The sequence below is a fragment of the Perna viridis genome, chromosome 2, assembly GCF_037379345.1.
Source record: "Perna viridis isolate PV_CMFRI_1.1 ecotype Kerala chromosome 2, ASM3737934v1, whole genome shotgun sequence".
NCBI lineage: Eukaryota > Metazoa > Mollusca > Bivalvia > Mytilida > Mytilidae > Perna > Perna viridis.
Window position 1 is genome coordinate 53,585,371 of NC_142446.1, and position 15,769 is coordinate 53,601,139.

Consider the following 15,769-nt stretch of genomic DNA (forward strand, 5'->3'; position numbering starts at 1 on the left):
ATGAATAAATTGTTTCCATTTGACTTGTATTAGATTTAAAATGTATAAATATATATTACTTCCATGGAATACATTATATTTGAAATTCGTTACATTTAACTGAATAACAATTAATAATGTACAAGGGCGGACTCAGGATTTTGGGTTATGGGGGGGGGGTGGGGGCGGGGTGCGTGTTGAAAAAGAAAGAATTTAGGTATTTTAGGCATATATAAATCTCGCTTTCATGCAACAAATATCATATGCATACGCCAGTCCGCCCCCTATGAATCAGTGCCTGATGTATTGTTAATCCAAAGTAAATATTGTAGTTTTTTTTGTTACTTGTAAGGGTAATGCTAGCCAGTGTTGCCAGTAGGATTTTTTTTCTTACTACATGTATCTCTATAACTAAAAGCGCACAAATATATAGAGATGGTGTTTCATAGACAATTGTCACAGTATTCATATGTAGATGACTAGAATAACAATCGCTTTAACTTATAGAAAACTGTATGTAGGCAAAATACTAAGGTCGATCACAACCTTAGGAATCGCAGGAGACAAAAAAACTTAAGTCTAGTCACCAAATATTAAAGTTGTTTAACGTTATGGAATAAAAAAGTTATCTATAACATAGGTACACGGGGCCATGACATACTTTGACCCCCCCTCCCCGCACCTTTTCTGGTTTTTCAGAAAAAAAAAGGGCAAAGTAGGAAAATTTTGCGATGAAATATTGCAAATTAGTGTCCGATAGCCTCATATCTTATCTTGATGTAAGGAGGGTAATTTATACAGACCCTGGTTCAAAAGGTCGATTTACAGAAATTTTTCATCGACAGAAGTACACGCTTTAATCCCGCGATTTTGGAAAATAAGTGTCATCAATTGGTTTAAGAAAAACATAAATTTGTTTTGTATCATACTAGTTACTTATCTTGCCAGAATGTTTGTTTATGTATTTTTTTTTTTCGTGTAGGCCTATTTCATAAAGTTCCCATGCAAATGAAAACAAATAAGTCTATGTGACTGTGACTCTTTTTTCCCCTGAATTAATCTATGCACTCATTTTGTGACCATTTTACTTGTTTAGTTTTTGTCTATCGTGATTTAATTAAGATTTCAAATCAAATCACGTTTACACATGTACTTCTATTATGACTTCAAAATGTTTTTGTTGGCCTGTCATTTAAAACATATTACAGTAATCTCCAAGAAAACGATTCTATAACCGAGTAAAATAATACGCATTTCATTACCGTGCGCGTACTGTGCGTGACCGGAATATTGCTCCCTTTTTTCGACTGTTTCGCTTGATCTGAAGAAACAGCCGACTGACTGCAAAGTGGTAAGTAAAGAGACATATACTGATAATACATTTTATTTTATAGATAGCAGTATTTACCGAATGTTCACAGTGTTTTTTTTTTTTTGGTTTTTTTTTTGGTTTTTTTTATATTTCACACCGTTAAATAAATTTATATTTATGTCTCTGGTAAAACAAGTGTTTCAAAATGATAAAAAATGCAACAAATCAGTAAAGAAATATAAATAATCGGGACAACATATTGTAATAAACTGGATCTTTTGCTGAGGATTTTGTTATGTCCCACTGGGGAGGCGACCTAGCAAAATAAAAATTAGCCGCTTTTCATCTTATATTACACTTTTCACTAATTGGGTCTACTAATCATTGACAGTTTCACCCTCCGGCTGTTGACAGTGATGCTAGTTTCAGTTGGGGGTATTAGATTACATAATTAAAACTTTCTGATGTCCCGTAGCAGTTACACACATAGCTTGCTGTGATATTGGTCCTTTGATGTGTAATCTGTCATACTGTTCACTTTGTTGTAAAATATGGTCATAAGGATGATTTAATCCACACCAGCAGCTAGATTCCACAGACGTACACATGGATTGCTTACTCAAAGGGAAATCAACATCATAAGTAAGTTCACAATTTGTTTTACTGATGGATATCTGCACACCAGCAGTAAATACTATAAATATTTTTTTTCATGTATGAAAATTATTTACCACATTGTATTTTTATATTGACCAATTCAAATACTATTTTTCAGTAAGTACTGGGATTTTGTAACATGAAATCTATGAAAATTTTTAATTTGACCAATTTGGGTCCTGTTAAATTTTGATTTTGAATGAAAATGTTTTAATTTAAATTGAAATTTAAAAAAATATTTGCTTTGAAAACAGAAACTTAATTTATCAAACTACATTTATTTGTAGTAAATTAATAGTAATTTATATCATTGTTAATATTGAAGAACATTGAAGTTTACACTGAAAAAATTCTTTTAAATCAGTGAGTGAAAAATGATTTAAAATTGCCATTCAAATGAAGTGATGCATATTTTATTGGAAATATCACAAAGGAAATTTATTGCATCATTATTAAATAAAAAGTGACTCCACTAAAGATTTTTTTTATTAGATAGTTAAGATATTTATAAAATATAATTTTTTTGTTATAGTTTCAGTTCATAGCCTTAAAAACATACAAAAATATGATTTTTTTAATAAGATTAACAATTGAACTGAGGGATAGTGGTTGATGAAAAAGGGGGAGGTGCTCTAAATGCTTGTAGCAATAATTCCAGATTTTCATTTTAAATATGGTGGCAAGACAATATGTCTAATACAAAGCATAGACAAGCTATTCACTTTTGAATGGTGATTTTGATCAGTTGTTATCCAGCAAAATTGGGGGTTACTAAATTTGATGAACACATTTACAGATATAACTTTGTTGGAATAACATCTCATTTGATTCAAACCTTCAATCTTTACAATTGAGTTGAAATTGCATGCTTGGAATCTTATTAACAAAACACAGAGAAAAATCACAAATTCAGGAAACTTTGTTCTGTGTGTATACATAATGTAACAGCCAAGTACAAAATTTGTTGATTTCCATTAAATACATATACTGTAAACAAACACATTGATTTTTGTGGTCGCTAATTTTTGCCGAATCTGTCTAGAAAATATACATTGTATTTGCGGGTATCAATTTTCACGGTTTCAAAAAAGGTAAGGCGTTATATAGTGTTAGAAATTAATTTTGTGGGTACTGTTTTTTGCGGTTTTCTGTCCACCACAAAAATTGGCACTCCGCAAAAATTATTACGCTTACAATACCTATAACCTTGTTCTTTTTACTTTCTTATTAGTCCTATGCAATGGGTAGGAAGCAACCAACTAGACAGTGCACTAAAGAAAAGCAGAGTAAAGTCTCAACAACTAAAGCTACTCATAAAAAGGAAGTTGAAAACGAAGGTAAAAAATGATTTTATGTGAAAAAGATTTGGATTGTTTGTTTTCTATATTATTGCAAAAAAATTGCAGTCTAACAATGGCATGGTGCTGTCATCGCCTGTGTTGCCATTGTCCATAGACAATTGGTTTTTGTGCTGTAACTTGAACTTTTGTTAGTAAATCATGATAAAAATTTTACAACAATTTAAGGTGTTTGGTGGCAAGGTATTATGTGATACCCTCTTAAAAGTTTTGTGTCTGTCCATCTGTCTTCTGTTCCATTGTTTCCTGAACTGATCAATTAATTTGTTAAAACTTTGCACAGTTGTTAAGTACCTTAAAATACAGTTTTTTTACTTTCTGCATAATCCAAAGGTTTGAACTTTTTGCCATCCCCCTTTTTTTCATCATTACATGGCAGGTATTACTTACGGTAAGTGTAAGTTTTTGTAAGAATCAGGCAAAATGGGAAAAATCAGAAACATGCATGTCAAAACCCTAACCAATCTGACAACATAAGTTCACTCAAGGATACCTTCACTATTTGAAAAGACCATTTGAAAATTGATGTTTTTGACATTTATCAGCTCTTGTAATGTTAATTTTCAGTGCATTTCAATGAAATTATAACTCAATTTACTTAAATGGTATGGAAAATCTTGTCTTTTTGATTCTGATGGTGCAAGTAGCCAAATTACACTTTCAAAATGGTGGGTTTTCTCTTGCCATGTTTTACCCACTGCCTGATTCTTACAGAGACTGACACTTAATGTTCCATTAATAACTTATAAGGTCAAAGGGGTATTTCAAAATAGCACCGGTAATTGAATTCTAGGGGTAGACTAACCATATTTTATTGATTTCCAATTTTTGACCCATTCAAGTTTAATTCGTGGATACCAATTTTGTGGAGTAGGGAAGAAACATGAGTTTGTGGTTTCTTGAATTCATGGTTTTGAGGTTTTCATTATACACATCAATGGAAATTTCCTTTACATTGCCACTGGGAACAAAATTTTGTGGTTTGGCCTATCAACGTAAACCACGAAAACTGGTACCCCACGAACAATAGTACTTTCACAGTATGGGACTTTGTTGAATTTGTACTGCTATAGGAACACTTCTTTGGCACAACTCATTGTAAAACACTCAACAGATTTTGATCAAATCTGAGGGTTGTTAGTCACCATATTTAGTTAATCATATTGTGCAGTCATTTTGATTCTACAGATTTTACAGGAGTTATGGGGCTTTGCATTTCAAATTTTTTGTATTGGTTTTGGACCTGCTATTACTTTTATGCAAAGATCTTTGGTCTTGTGCTTTATATAGTCAGTCTGTGTTGAAAATATAATTGAATGGTGTAACATCGAGAAAATAATGTTGGAAGCCTCTGAACATGAATTTCAATGTTCATAAAATATCAGAGGTGTTAAAACTTGGAGATCAAACTGCCTCTATCTTGCCTTATCATCGAAGTATTGATAGTGAGAAATGCCAAAATCATGTTGATAGTGAGGAATGTCAAAACCTCATCAATAAATTTACTGTTGCAACTGATAAATATGACTGTCTGGTCTTGGTTATGTTCTTTCCTTCTAGGTTCATTGATGAGTGATCATATTTGAAGAAAATGATCTATAAGGTTCTAACATAAATAACAATCATCATTTGTTGGATACTTTGAAAGATATTAAACTTGCATGTTAGGAAATGGGTTATTTTACTACAATAAAGTGCACTTTTTGATGTACCTGGTAATTACTCTACTTTAAAGGGCCTTACCATTTAAAATTTATTATACAATTTCTCATAGATATGAAGTATGCAGATGTGTTTCAGCAAAAATAATCATTTAAAAAAAAAAATATCACATTAACATATCAAAGATTGTGTCACTTAAAAGCCTTGGAGGTCAAGGGCTCTTATACTCGAAGTTTCTTAAGTCCTACGTCAGAAAATAAAGGTCCTGTCACCTCCACTATTTTGTACCCTTGAAAAATGTCCAAAAACTTGCATTTCATAAAATTATTTATACAGTGAACAAGTGTTTGGATAAATATGAACTTGTATAACTTTCTATATCAAATGTTCTATACCACAATGGTCTGTACAATAAAGATCTGACTGGGATTGATTTTTTTTGTGTAATGACCTTGACATAATTAGGTGGTAGGGACTGAAAAAGGGCAGTTAAAAAGTGTTTTTTAAACCCTGCCACAGGAAGTAGTGAGTTATCATATTATGGGATACCCTCTGAAATGTTGCATGTCCATCAGTCTGTCCATCCCCAACAGTTTCCAGAAGATAAATTTAGAATGTTTTGGAGGATCTTTTTCAAACTATGCATATGTATACAGAGTATTGTAAAATACTGATCAAGATTGAATATCAGTTCGATCTGACTATTTACACAAAGGACCAGCCATTTTAACTTGTTTTACCCCCCCTGCCCCCCCCCAAAAAAAAAAATATTTGCTTGATGAATTAAAATTGTCCTTCTTTGAATATCAAATAAATAAATTTGAAAGTTAGCTCTTTTTGGATATTATACATTCTAGATTGTTTTTAAATGACATTTTTATTTCTTGAAAAAAACGATGGAAGTTAGTTCATTTGAGTCCAGATAAAGTTTGAGATTTAGTTGGATCTGTTAATCCTATGTGATGATTTGTAATTAAGCATGTGTTCATGAATATTAAATTCAACACAACATTGTGGGATACCATTTAATGTTCCATAAGATGCTCTTTTTCTGGTTTTCTAACTGTTACATGAGTGAATGGATAAGGTTCCATACCATCATAGACTAGGATGATGGTCATAATCATAAGGGTTCTATGGAACAAAACAGTCAGGAATATATTCCTGGTTTCCAGAGAGTAATACAACTGCTATTAGGTTCAGAACCACAAAAGGAAGGTTTTGATGGATTTAAAGGGTTATAGCCCTTGAATTTTGAGATAAATGGGCCAAAAAGGAACTAAAAATAAGTACTGAATTGCATATTTCCTAATAGTATGTCTTATTGCCAATCCTAATAATCTTTTACCACTTTCATTTGATTAGAACTACTGGTATATGCTGTCAAATTGTGGAAATTATAATCCATATACAGAGCTGTTTCAATTCTAAAATTTAGATTTAACAAATGATTGTCCCAACTTTTCAGAATTCAACCTCTTCCATCATATCAAGCTGTAAATTTTGCATCTTTTTATCTGATTTGCAGCATGTAAAATAGGGCAGTAAAACAAAGGGCAATATAAGCTATTGCCACCACCCCAGTCTATCTCTTAGGTGTCTGTCTGCGAGGCTTCTGTCAGTATTGACGTCATCAATATAAAAATGTTTTCAAACTTCTGCTCTGAAGCTACTGGACAGATTTTAATGAATGATTGTCATGACTGTTCCTTTTAGGGTATCCTACATTAAAACTACACTTGGATTTTTGATATGTTGAAAATATGGCCAATAAGTCAATTTAAAGAACATAGGGGTAAAGCTTCCTATTTTATGTTATATCTCAAAAGCTATTAGGGATAGAGATAAAGGAAGATGACTTCCTTCTTAAGCTGGTTGAAGTTTAAGGATGATGTTTTTAGCAAACTATCCTGAAAACAATTATAGAAAGAAAAACATTTAGTTGATGGTTTGATCCTTATAATAAGGCTCACAAAAGTTCAATTAGATCGAAGTTGTTGGATGACTCCTTGTTATAGTTATTAGGAGCCTGTACTTGTATTTTTCTCTAATTGACTCTATTTCTGTGGACTTTTCTCCACTTACTTTGCCTCAAGATTCAACAACAACACAATTTATTACCATTTTAGGTTTTAACAGCCAAAAAATGACCAAACCAAAGAATGTTCAGCATAAAAAGAAAAAGAAAGGATTTCCAGCTAAAGCAATTGGGAGAGGTTTATCGCAGAGAGCAAAAAACACCATAGAAGAAAAACTTCCTTGGGAGATGACTACACAAGAAAGATACAATGACTTAGTTGCAAACAAACATGGCATTTCTGGTAACATTCCTGGATCAGGACACTCCACAAAATGGATGTATGGAATAAGCTGGATAGGGAGTGTAGATGAAGTTTTCGATGACTGTATAGATCTTGATCTTGGTATGGATTTTACAAATTTGTAAATCTGTCTTAGTCTATGTTATTGTTATCAAATACATGTAGCTGTAATATGATGACTTAGTGGTGGGTCCAAAAATTATGAAAAGGGGGGTTCCAGGCTATTGTTGGCTCATTTGTTACCCAAATTATACATGAAAGTATTGAACAGTGTGGGAATATTGCCGAAAAATATCAAATTTGTTCTAATAACCATCATAACATAAAAATTGTTCATAAGATTGTAAAATATATAAATATAAGAAAAAGAATACCCTGGACTTGACTTTTTTATGAGCATCTTGGCAGGTGTTTCTAGAAAAGCAGAGGATGCTTACCCTACTGGTGCCCTTGGTCCCAGTTTTAAGTGGAGTCTGAGTTGCTCATTTAATTTTGTTACTTTGCATGTATTATTTTGGTTATTTTATGTTCTTCGTTGTGTTTGTCTGTTTCACTGTCTTATCTTTGTCCCTGGATTACATTCTTTTGATTTCCACTAGAATCTTGGTTCCCTTGATTACTCTTTCCAACAAATGGGAGGCTCTGACCCTCAGAACCCTCTCCCTTGATCATCATTGTCACTGGCCCATGGTCTCCTATGCAAGAGGTTTTGACATTTATATATTATCTCAGGACTGTCAACTGTTCACATTAAATTTTCTTACAAAAATATCTGTATTAAAACGATGTTTGGTCTCAACCATCCTTGATGTGTCTGCCTTAAAAATACAATAGCTTTGCCAACACAGATACTTATACACTATACGTTGGTAATTTCCTTTCAACTTGAAGTTCAAGAAATAGATACAGCATAATAAATGTGACTTTCCTTCCTCTGCCTGGAATGTTGTACAAAAGTATTTAATGAAAAATGTAAAGATTTTGTATGAATAAACAAAATATTCTATAAAAATCATTGTTACCCTTTAAGAACCATATTACAGTAAAACCTTGAATAACTGAAAACTTGTCTAATTCAAACAATTTTTAAATTAATTTCATATCAGTTTTAATGTATTTTGAACCTGTATAAACCCAAACCTGTCTTACCTGGACAAATTTAAAAAAGGGGTTTAGTATAGACATATTTCGCTATGAACATAAAGATTTTTTAACTACCGTATTGATCTGTATCTCCAGGATTTTGTATGAATTTTTTATAGATTATATTTTTCTGTTCATTTAAAGGCATACTAGCTAAAGGAAAGAGAAAAAAAGCTACAGCAAAGCAAAAAATCAAAAGTTCAAAGAAACAGACCTTGTCTTTGGATGTTCCAGAGGTTGAAAATAAAAGGTATATATAGAGACAATAGTAACATCTTATGAATTCATTTTAAACTATTCTAATTTATGAAAAAATTGAATAGTTTAAAATGTTATGATCTTATGAATGATCTTATGAATTCATTTTAAACTATTCCAAATTATGAAAGTAGCATCTAATGAGTTTGTGTTAAACTTTTTTAAATAAATTTAATTTATCACAAAAATAATTCAATGGGGTTGACTTATTTTCAACTTTTAAAATATGACAACACCTGAAAATAAAGAGGTCATTATTTCAGCTACATATGCAGTCACAGATCCAGAAATTTACCCTAAGTGGCCCTATTCCTTGGCAACTTTAAAAATTGTGCATTATATTCACTTGTCCTTTTGATAAAATGCTGAATAAAGAATTTGATTTATTATGTATTGTACTCCTTGTGTTTTTCAATGTTTTAACATTGAAAATATTACATTAAAAAATGTTTTCCACCGAGGCTCCTCTCCCTTTCGATCAGCCTATAATATGAGAGTACTTATTAAGTTCATCAAGCTAATAATTTAGTAAAAATTAGATGAATTTTTCATATTAGGTGGTGCATATATTTATAAAGAACATTTTACAGCTAATTATCTCCCTCTCGAAAGAGGTGTCTTAGAATAAATGTTTGTATGAATTGTACCATATTGTGTTAACTGTCATTTCAAAATGATTGTAATTTTCCCATCATATCAAAAACTTCTCACAAAAAATACATTTTCAGTACAAATTTGCAAAATGACTGAAAAAAATGCTCTTTATAATAGACATGATCTCCGTTAAACAATGTTATGGTCTAATTGATATTATCATGAAAGGAAGCTCCCTTACCATTGTTTTTTGAATATTTGTTTCTGCATTATGAAAGTTTGAACTCACTAAATAGAGGGAGGCAGTCTTTATTGTTTGTTTAAGGAGCTCTTAGTTCTCCAGTTGGTTTGAATGAAGGATGAAACAGCAGGTGGCAGGGATTGTTATTAATATGGTATGGTACTGCAGTTGTTGTCCATGCAGTCTTTGTCTGTAGATACTTAGTTTTGTAAAATTACTTGAAAAAAAGTTTGGAGATCTAGATAAATTTTTACAACAAGGTACCAAACCACAAAAAGTTAGGATAGGAATGATTATTTAGGTGGTTATTATTTCCATGAAGGAATTAGGGGTCACAAGGGGTCAAAAGTTTTCCGGTTTTGTGGCATTTACTTAAGTAAAAGTTAAAGTGAATGGATGTTTAAATGAAATTATATCACGTGGTGGAGTACCACAATAGGAATGCTTTAAGATTAAAGAATCACTTCGATTCTGGTCAAAATCTTATCCTGTGTCAAACATTTAATCTACCGTAGATCCAAATTCAGAGCAGTATCAAGCTTGAATGGTGTGTCCATACTTGCCCCAACTGTTCTGTGGGGTTGTATCAATCTGTGCTCTGTTAAGCATTTTATTATTTTGTCTAAAGTTCACATTTTTGAAAGAATCATAGAAATGGGGAAAATCTGAAAAATGCTGCAGTGCATGTAAAAAAAAACTAGCAATATACCTGCAATCAAAGAAGTCTTCTCTGCTTAAAATGATCATTATCTGATTTCTGTATTGCTGGATATGCTTGGAAATTTTGGTTTTTGACAGTTATCTGCCCCTGAAATGTTTGTCGGACATTTCATTGAAATTGTAACTCAATTTACCAAAATGATATGAAAAATCTTCTCTTTATTCCTTGATCCTTATGGCTTAAATAGCCAAATTTATACTGTCAAGTTGGTGGATTTTTTCATACTGAGTTTCATCCTATGTCCAACTTTTTATATGACCGCAAAATATTTGTGGACATATAATGTAATGAAGCAGTCGTCGTTTGGGGACACTGTTTCCATGTGATGACTTTAGTTGTGGTTGACCAATTGTTCTGAAATTTTGATATGATTTCACTTACCACTAAAGAAAGTTCCCATTTAATTTGGACTTTTTGGTCCCTACCATTGTAGAAAAAGGGGCCAAAATGAGTAAAAATGGGTGGTTTTAAAATCCTTGTAGAATGCTTTTTTTTTTTGGATTCCTCACAAAAATCTCAGACTGCATTTTGCAATCAGATTTCAGATGTCTCTTATGGTTTTCTAATTATAAGGGGTTACACCTGAAAAAATCTACTTTTTTTTTTTTTAGTCTGATTTTACATTTTTAATTAAATTAAAAATTTTGTGCAATATATACAAAACTATTTGATGTGTCCATGATAAATTGTAAGTTCTTATGCTGAAGTGTATCAAAAACTAATATTGCGTCCACACTCGCCCCAACTATTTAGGGTTTGACTACTGTGGTCGTATCATGCTGCACTTGGCGAAGTTATTTATTTTATAGAGATTGACACTCAATAATTTTACTTTTCATTTAATCCATTTGATAGTGGGATCAAAGTTGTATTAATTTTTTATGACCTTTCTGCCTATTTCTCGAAGCATCCTCGACTATGATGTGAACTACCAATTCCAGTACAAATGTTTTATTGTAATTTTAGATATGTACAGAAGATGTTGGAGGACCACCCTGACATGGAAGACACCACTTTCAATAATATCAGAGAAGTTATTCAAGGCTGTTTGAAGGACACAATTCAAAACCAGAGAGCAGAAGGGTACCTAGAGAGCCTCATTTCAGCCTGTTCCAGGAAACAGAGAAAACTGCTAATAGAAACTGAAGAAAATAAACACTCATTACTATCTTTAGTTTGTGAAATTGGTAATGTTGAAGCATTGCAGTTCTTTCTTAAGTGCTGTGACTTAGATCTAAATGTAAAGAGTGATACATGCATACTAATGACAGCAATTATGAAAGGTCATTTAGACATTGTGAAACTTTTAATTAAACATGGTAAAAAGGTCACTTGTCACACTGATCTATATTCTTGTCCATTAGTTGTAGCTTGTGGAGGTTATCCTATAGACTTTGAAGAAAGGAAGATAACAGATCCTAATGATGACTTTCCATATTTCAAGCGAACAGAAAAGAAGTATGATCATAATTACTTCTTGGAGTTCATTGAACGTTTCCCAAACCATGACTGTCGTTATGATATGGTGAAGATTCTGATAGAAAATGGTGGACTGAAAGACATTAATGAGTTCTCTCTCTACAAATGTTTAAAACTTGTTATTGACAAAGAGCAATGGAAAGTTCTTGAATTGCTTTGTGAAAATATTGAGCATGTTGAAGTCAGAGACTATGATGAGTGCTCTATTCTTGGTTATGCTGTAAAAAAATTGAGAATTGAGGTTGTTCGTTTTTTAATCAAGTATGGAGCAAATATTAATGACACTAGAATGATCATAAATGAAAAACTTTCTAAACACAAAGATACAATTGATTTAGATGATGATTCAAAGTCAGAATGGATTGATGACAGTTTATATTTGGATAGCCATGACTTAGATCCAAGCTCACGCTGTGGAGAAGAGAATGGTCCTGATGAATTGGATATTAATGGAAGAAAAGAAAACTCAGTGAAATCAGTAGTATTTAGTCCAGTAACCAAGCATGAGAATGTGAATCAACAGAGACAAGATAAAGGAAACAGATCAAATGATTCGTCACCTTCTAAGAAAAGGAGACTGACAAATTCAACAGGGTCATTTCAAGAAACTACAATAGAGTTTGATGACAAAGGAAAAAACAAACAAACATCAGCAGATTTGGCTAGATCTAACAATGGTAAGAAAATAGCAAAATCTTCGTCAACATCAAATCCTAAAGTAAATTATTCAGCAACTAATTTGAATTCATCTTCAGAGGAAGAATTGTTGGAATTGCCAACATCTAAAGGTAAACCAAATACTAGGGGATTGCATATGAACCAAAACACTTCAAATCAATCACCCAAACTCGCAGGATCTGTAAACCGCAGAAGCAGAGGAAATAATGGAGAAAAGAAAGATGTAAGTGCTCATTATGATTCAAATCATAATTCATCATTTGATATTTCCTCAGATGACAATGATTTCTATGAAAGTAAAGTTTATGTCCATCCAGTTGTATATGCTGCAGCCAAGGAAAACCTCACTCTCTTCTATTACCTCTTGAATTCAGAAGTAATTCCTTTCAATGATAAAATGAATGCAGTTGAGGTTTTCGGTGCAAGAAGGGCTGTAGAGTTGAATAGTAATGCAGCATTTGGAATATGGGAAAGTGCTTTGCTACATAGAAAACACCATCCTGTCATAGAAGGGGAGATAACTCAGAAACAAGATGTTGCTGAACCCCAGGATTATCTTTGTGGCCTTCAAGAACCAAAAACTATTGAAGAACTGGACTCATTCTGTCCAAATAGCAGAAAAACTGCTCTTTTAATAGCGATGTCAGTCTTTGAGAGAACTATAGGTTATTTCCCTGAAATAATTATGGAGCCTGTGAAGAAACTTAGAAATTCTCTTTTCACAAATGGAGAGTATACAAAATATGTTGAGTTCTGCAATAAATTCCTACCAATCATCTTCACTTATGCTGAAGAATCCTCTGATGTATATGAAGAAGGTTTACAAATGTTGCGTCATGTAGGATTATTTGTTGCTAGATTAGTCAGACTTAATGATTGGAAGCCATCTTTTAAAGTTCTTCATGGTCTTAGTTTATGTTTCCTGACTGCTGGAAAGATTGGTGATGATTTTGCAGAAAAGATTACAGCATATGGCTACAGGGATCTAGAACTCTATCAGATGGTATTACATATCTTGCTGGAATGTGATAAATCAGACAAAGAATTAATAGAGTTCCGCTTATTCATGGATGAAGTCATTGAGTCAAATCCTAGAGATATGAATATGGAAACCTTGCTCCACAAGGCAGTTAAGGCAAATGGTCTATTGAAAAATGATCTTGCAGACATTGATTTCAGTGACTTAGAAGATTTTATAGTTAATAGATATGATGCTGGTAGTGCTGATATGACCTATTTACTGATTTGCCTTGGGATAGACGTAAATATTCGAGATCGCAGAGGAAACACACCATTCCATACATATTTCTCCTACCATGCAATGGTATGCCAAGAATCACTAGATTTAATGGTTGAAATTTACAAGGTGCTTGACCAGTTTGATGCTCATCCTGACTTTGTAAACAAATATGGAGAAACTCCATTCAGTTTAGCAAAAGAGATTGGTATCACCTTAGATACTAGTTGGATGACACTCCAGTGCTTGTCTGCCAATGTTATAGCAAAAAGTAATACTCCATACAAATGTTTGCCTACCACACTTCAAAACTATGTTGAACTTCACATGAAACCAAATCGTCATGGAGACGATAGCCAGAGTGACAGCGACAATGAATGTAGGATTTCATAAGACAATGTGAAAATGTATTGCTATTCATAAGAATTAGGCAGGTGGTAGAAATAAGGACAAACATTTTATTGTAGATTTGGATCGAGATAAGCACAAAAATAATAACCCTGATGCTATTACATAAATATTTAACTACAAATATATCTCTATACATACAGAACCATACGAGGAAAAAACTAACAAATAAAGTCTCAGATATTTTCTTCATTGAATTACTGTTGATGTGAGGCCAGCCTGGTTTTATAGAAATAGATTTTCTTAAAGCACAATATTTTATGTTTTAGTTTTAGAGTCTAACATATGGTGATTGAATTAAGTTTTTTCTTGAAATGGACTGTTTACCTGAATATATATTTATAATCATATGTGAAGAATATCAATATTTATAAGCATATTTTAAGATTATCAATCTTTTTTAGTCATCAGTTTAAGAACCTTTAGGGTTTTTTTTATTATTTACTTCATCTTACTAGTATTAAACAGGACAGCAGAAAAGTTTTTACATGTTTATACAGTTAAACCTGTCTTAACTGAACCCTGAATTAACAAAAACCAGACAACTTTTGAAATCCCAGCATTTTGTCAGTTTAAATGTATTTTGAACCTGGAAAAAATCATAGGCCTGTCCAAAACCAAATTCTGCAGTCTGAAAGGGGTTTGATTTAGAGAGGTTTTACTGTAGTAAAATTGCAGCCAAATGAACCATTGTCTCTTCTTTTTTTTAAATGTTTATTTTAGTATAAAAAGTTTTTTTTTTCTTTTTGTTTTGTCATTATTGATTAATATTTTAATGGTTGTATGAAAGAGTGGTATGTGAAGAGTTACATGTATGTCCCTTTCAAATTATAAATTACCAGTTTTACTACTGCAGCACTGTGTCTGTGTGATTCCTCTGAAACTTTTCAAAAAAACTTTGTTTATGTTCAACTTTCGTCTTATGTCAGGGGTCACATTGTATTTGCAGGCAAAAACAAATTTTAATTTTAACGCCATTTGATTAATGCATTATAAGAAGTTCGGATGTGCAGCTGTTAGATATTTTTTTAATCTAAAATTTGCTGAGCTAAATTTTACTCCAGACATGTATTTCTAAATTTTTGTTTTCTGTTGACCATATTGTTTTGTATTGTTGTATTTAAGTATTGGAATAAATGTTTAATGTTGCTCTACTGATTGGTTTGTTTTGTTGTTTGCTGTGGTAGCTTTACCATGTTATCTGTAAATTATTTCCCCCAACATCTACTTAAACCAAATACACTTTCTCGTAGTTTCAGTTGAATTGTTGGAAGTTTTGTTTCTGTTGTTGTCTGGAAAACGCCCCATTTTTTCATGAATAAATTTCTTTAACAGTTACTAACTCAAAAACGATTAATTGATTTTTCTTCAAAAAAAAATATATAAAATGGGCCTTCCACAATGAATGTTACACTTTCCTAAGTTTCATAATAATTGGTGATAGTATTTTTGAGTTATTATGTGAAAATTGGAAAAGCCCAGTTTTCCAAGAATTCATTTCATTTACTCCAAAACAAAAATCAGATTTTTTAAAAAATAAATGGAAGCTTCCCATTATTGGTATACAATGAACAAACTTTCCCAATGTTCAATTTTCAAGCCCAACCCCTATCCCCCCCCCCACATACACACTTAGTCTCAGGGGCATACAAAAAAAATTAAAACATTCATTGTATCATATTTCTTTTGGGACTAATACATGTAAAACTAGTATAGATGGC

At 32.2% G+C, this 15,769-nt stretch overlaps 1 protein-coding gene across 1 annotated transcript; it reads left to right on the forward strand.

The window, feature by feature from the left end:
• The first annotated feature begins 953 nt into the window (after nt 1-953).
• LOC148626017 (uncharacterized) lies at nt 954-15,202 on the forward strand. Its single transcript, XM_088569567.1, has 6 exons — nt 954-1,330; nt 1,683-1,933; nt 3,180-3,285; nt 7,098-7,391; nt 8,577-8,682; nt 11,213-15,202. The coding sequence occupies exons 3-6, from the start codon at nt 3,189-3,191 to the stop codon at nt 14,031-14,033; spliced, it is 3,318 nt and encodes a 1,105-aa protein (XP_088425693.1). The 5' UTR covers nt 954-1,330; nt 1,683-1,933; nt 3,180-3,188; the 3' UTR covers nt 14,034-15,202.
• Nucleotides 15,203-15,769: the final 567 nt, after the last annotated feature.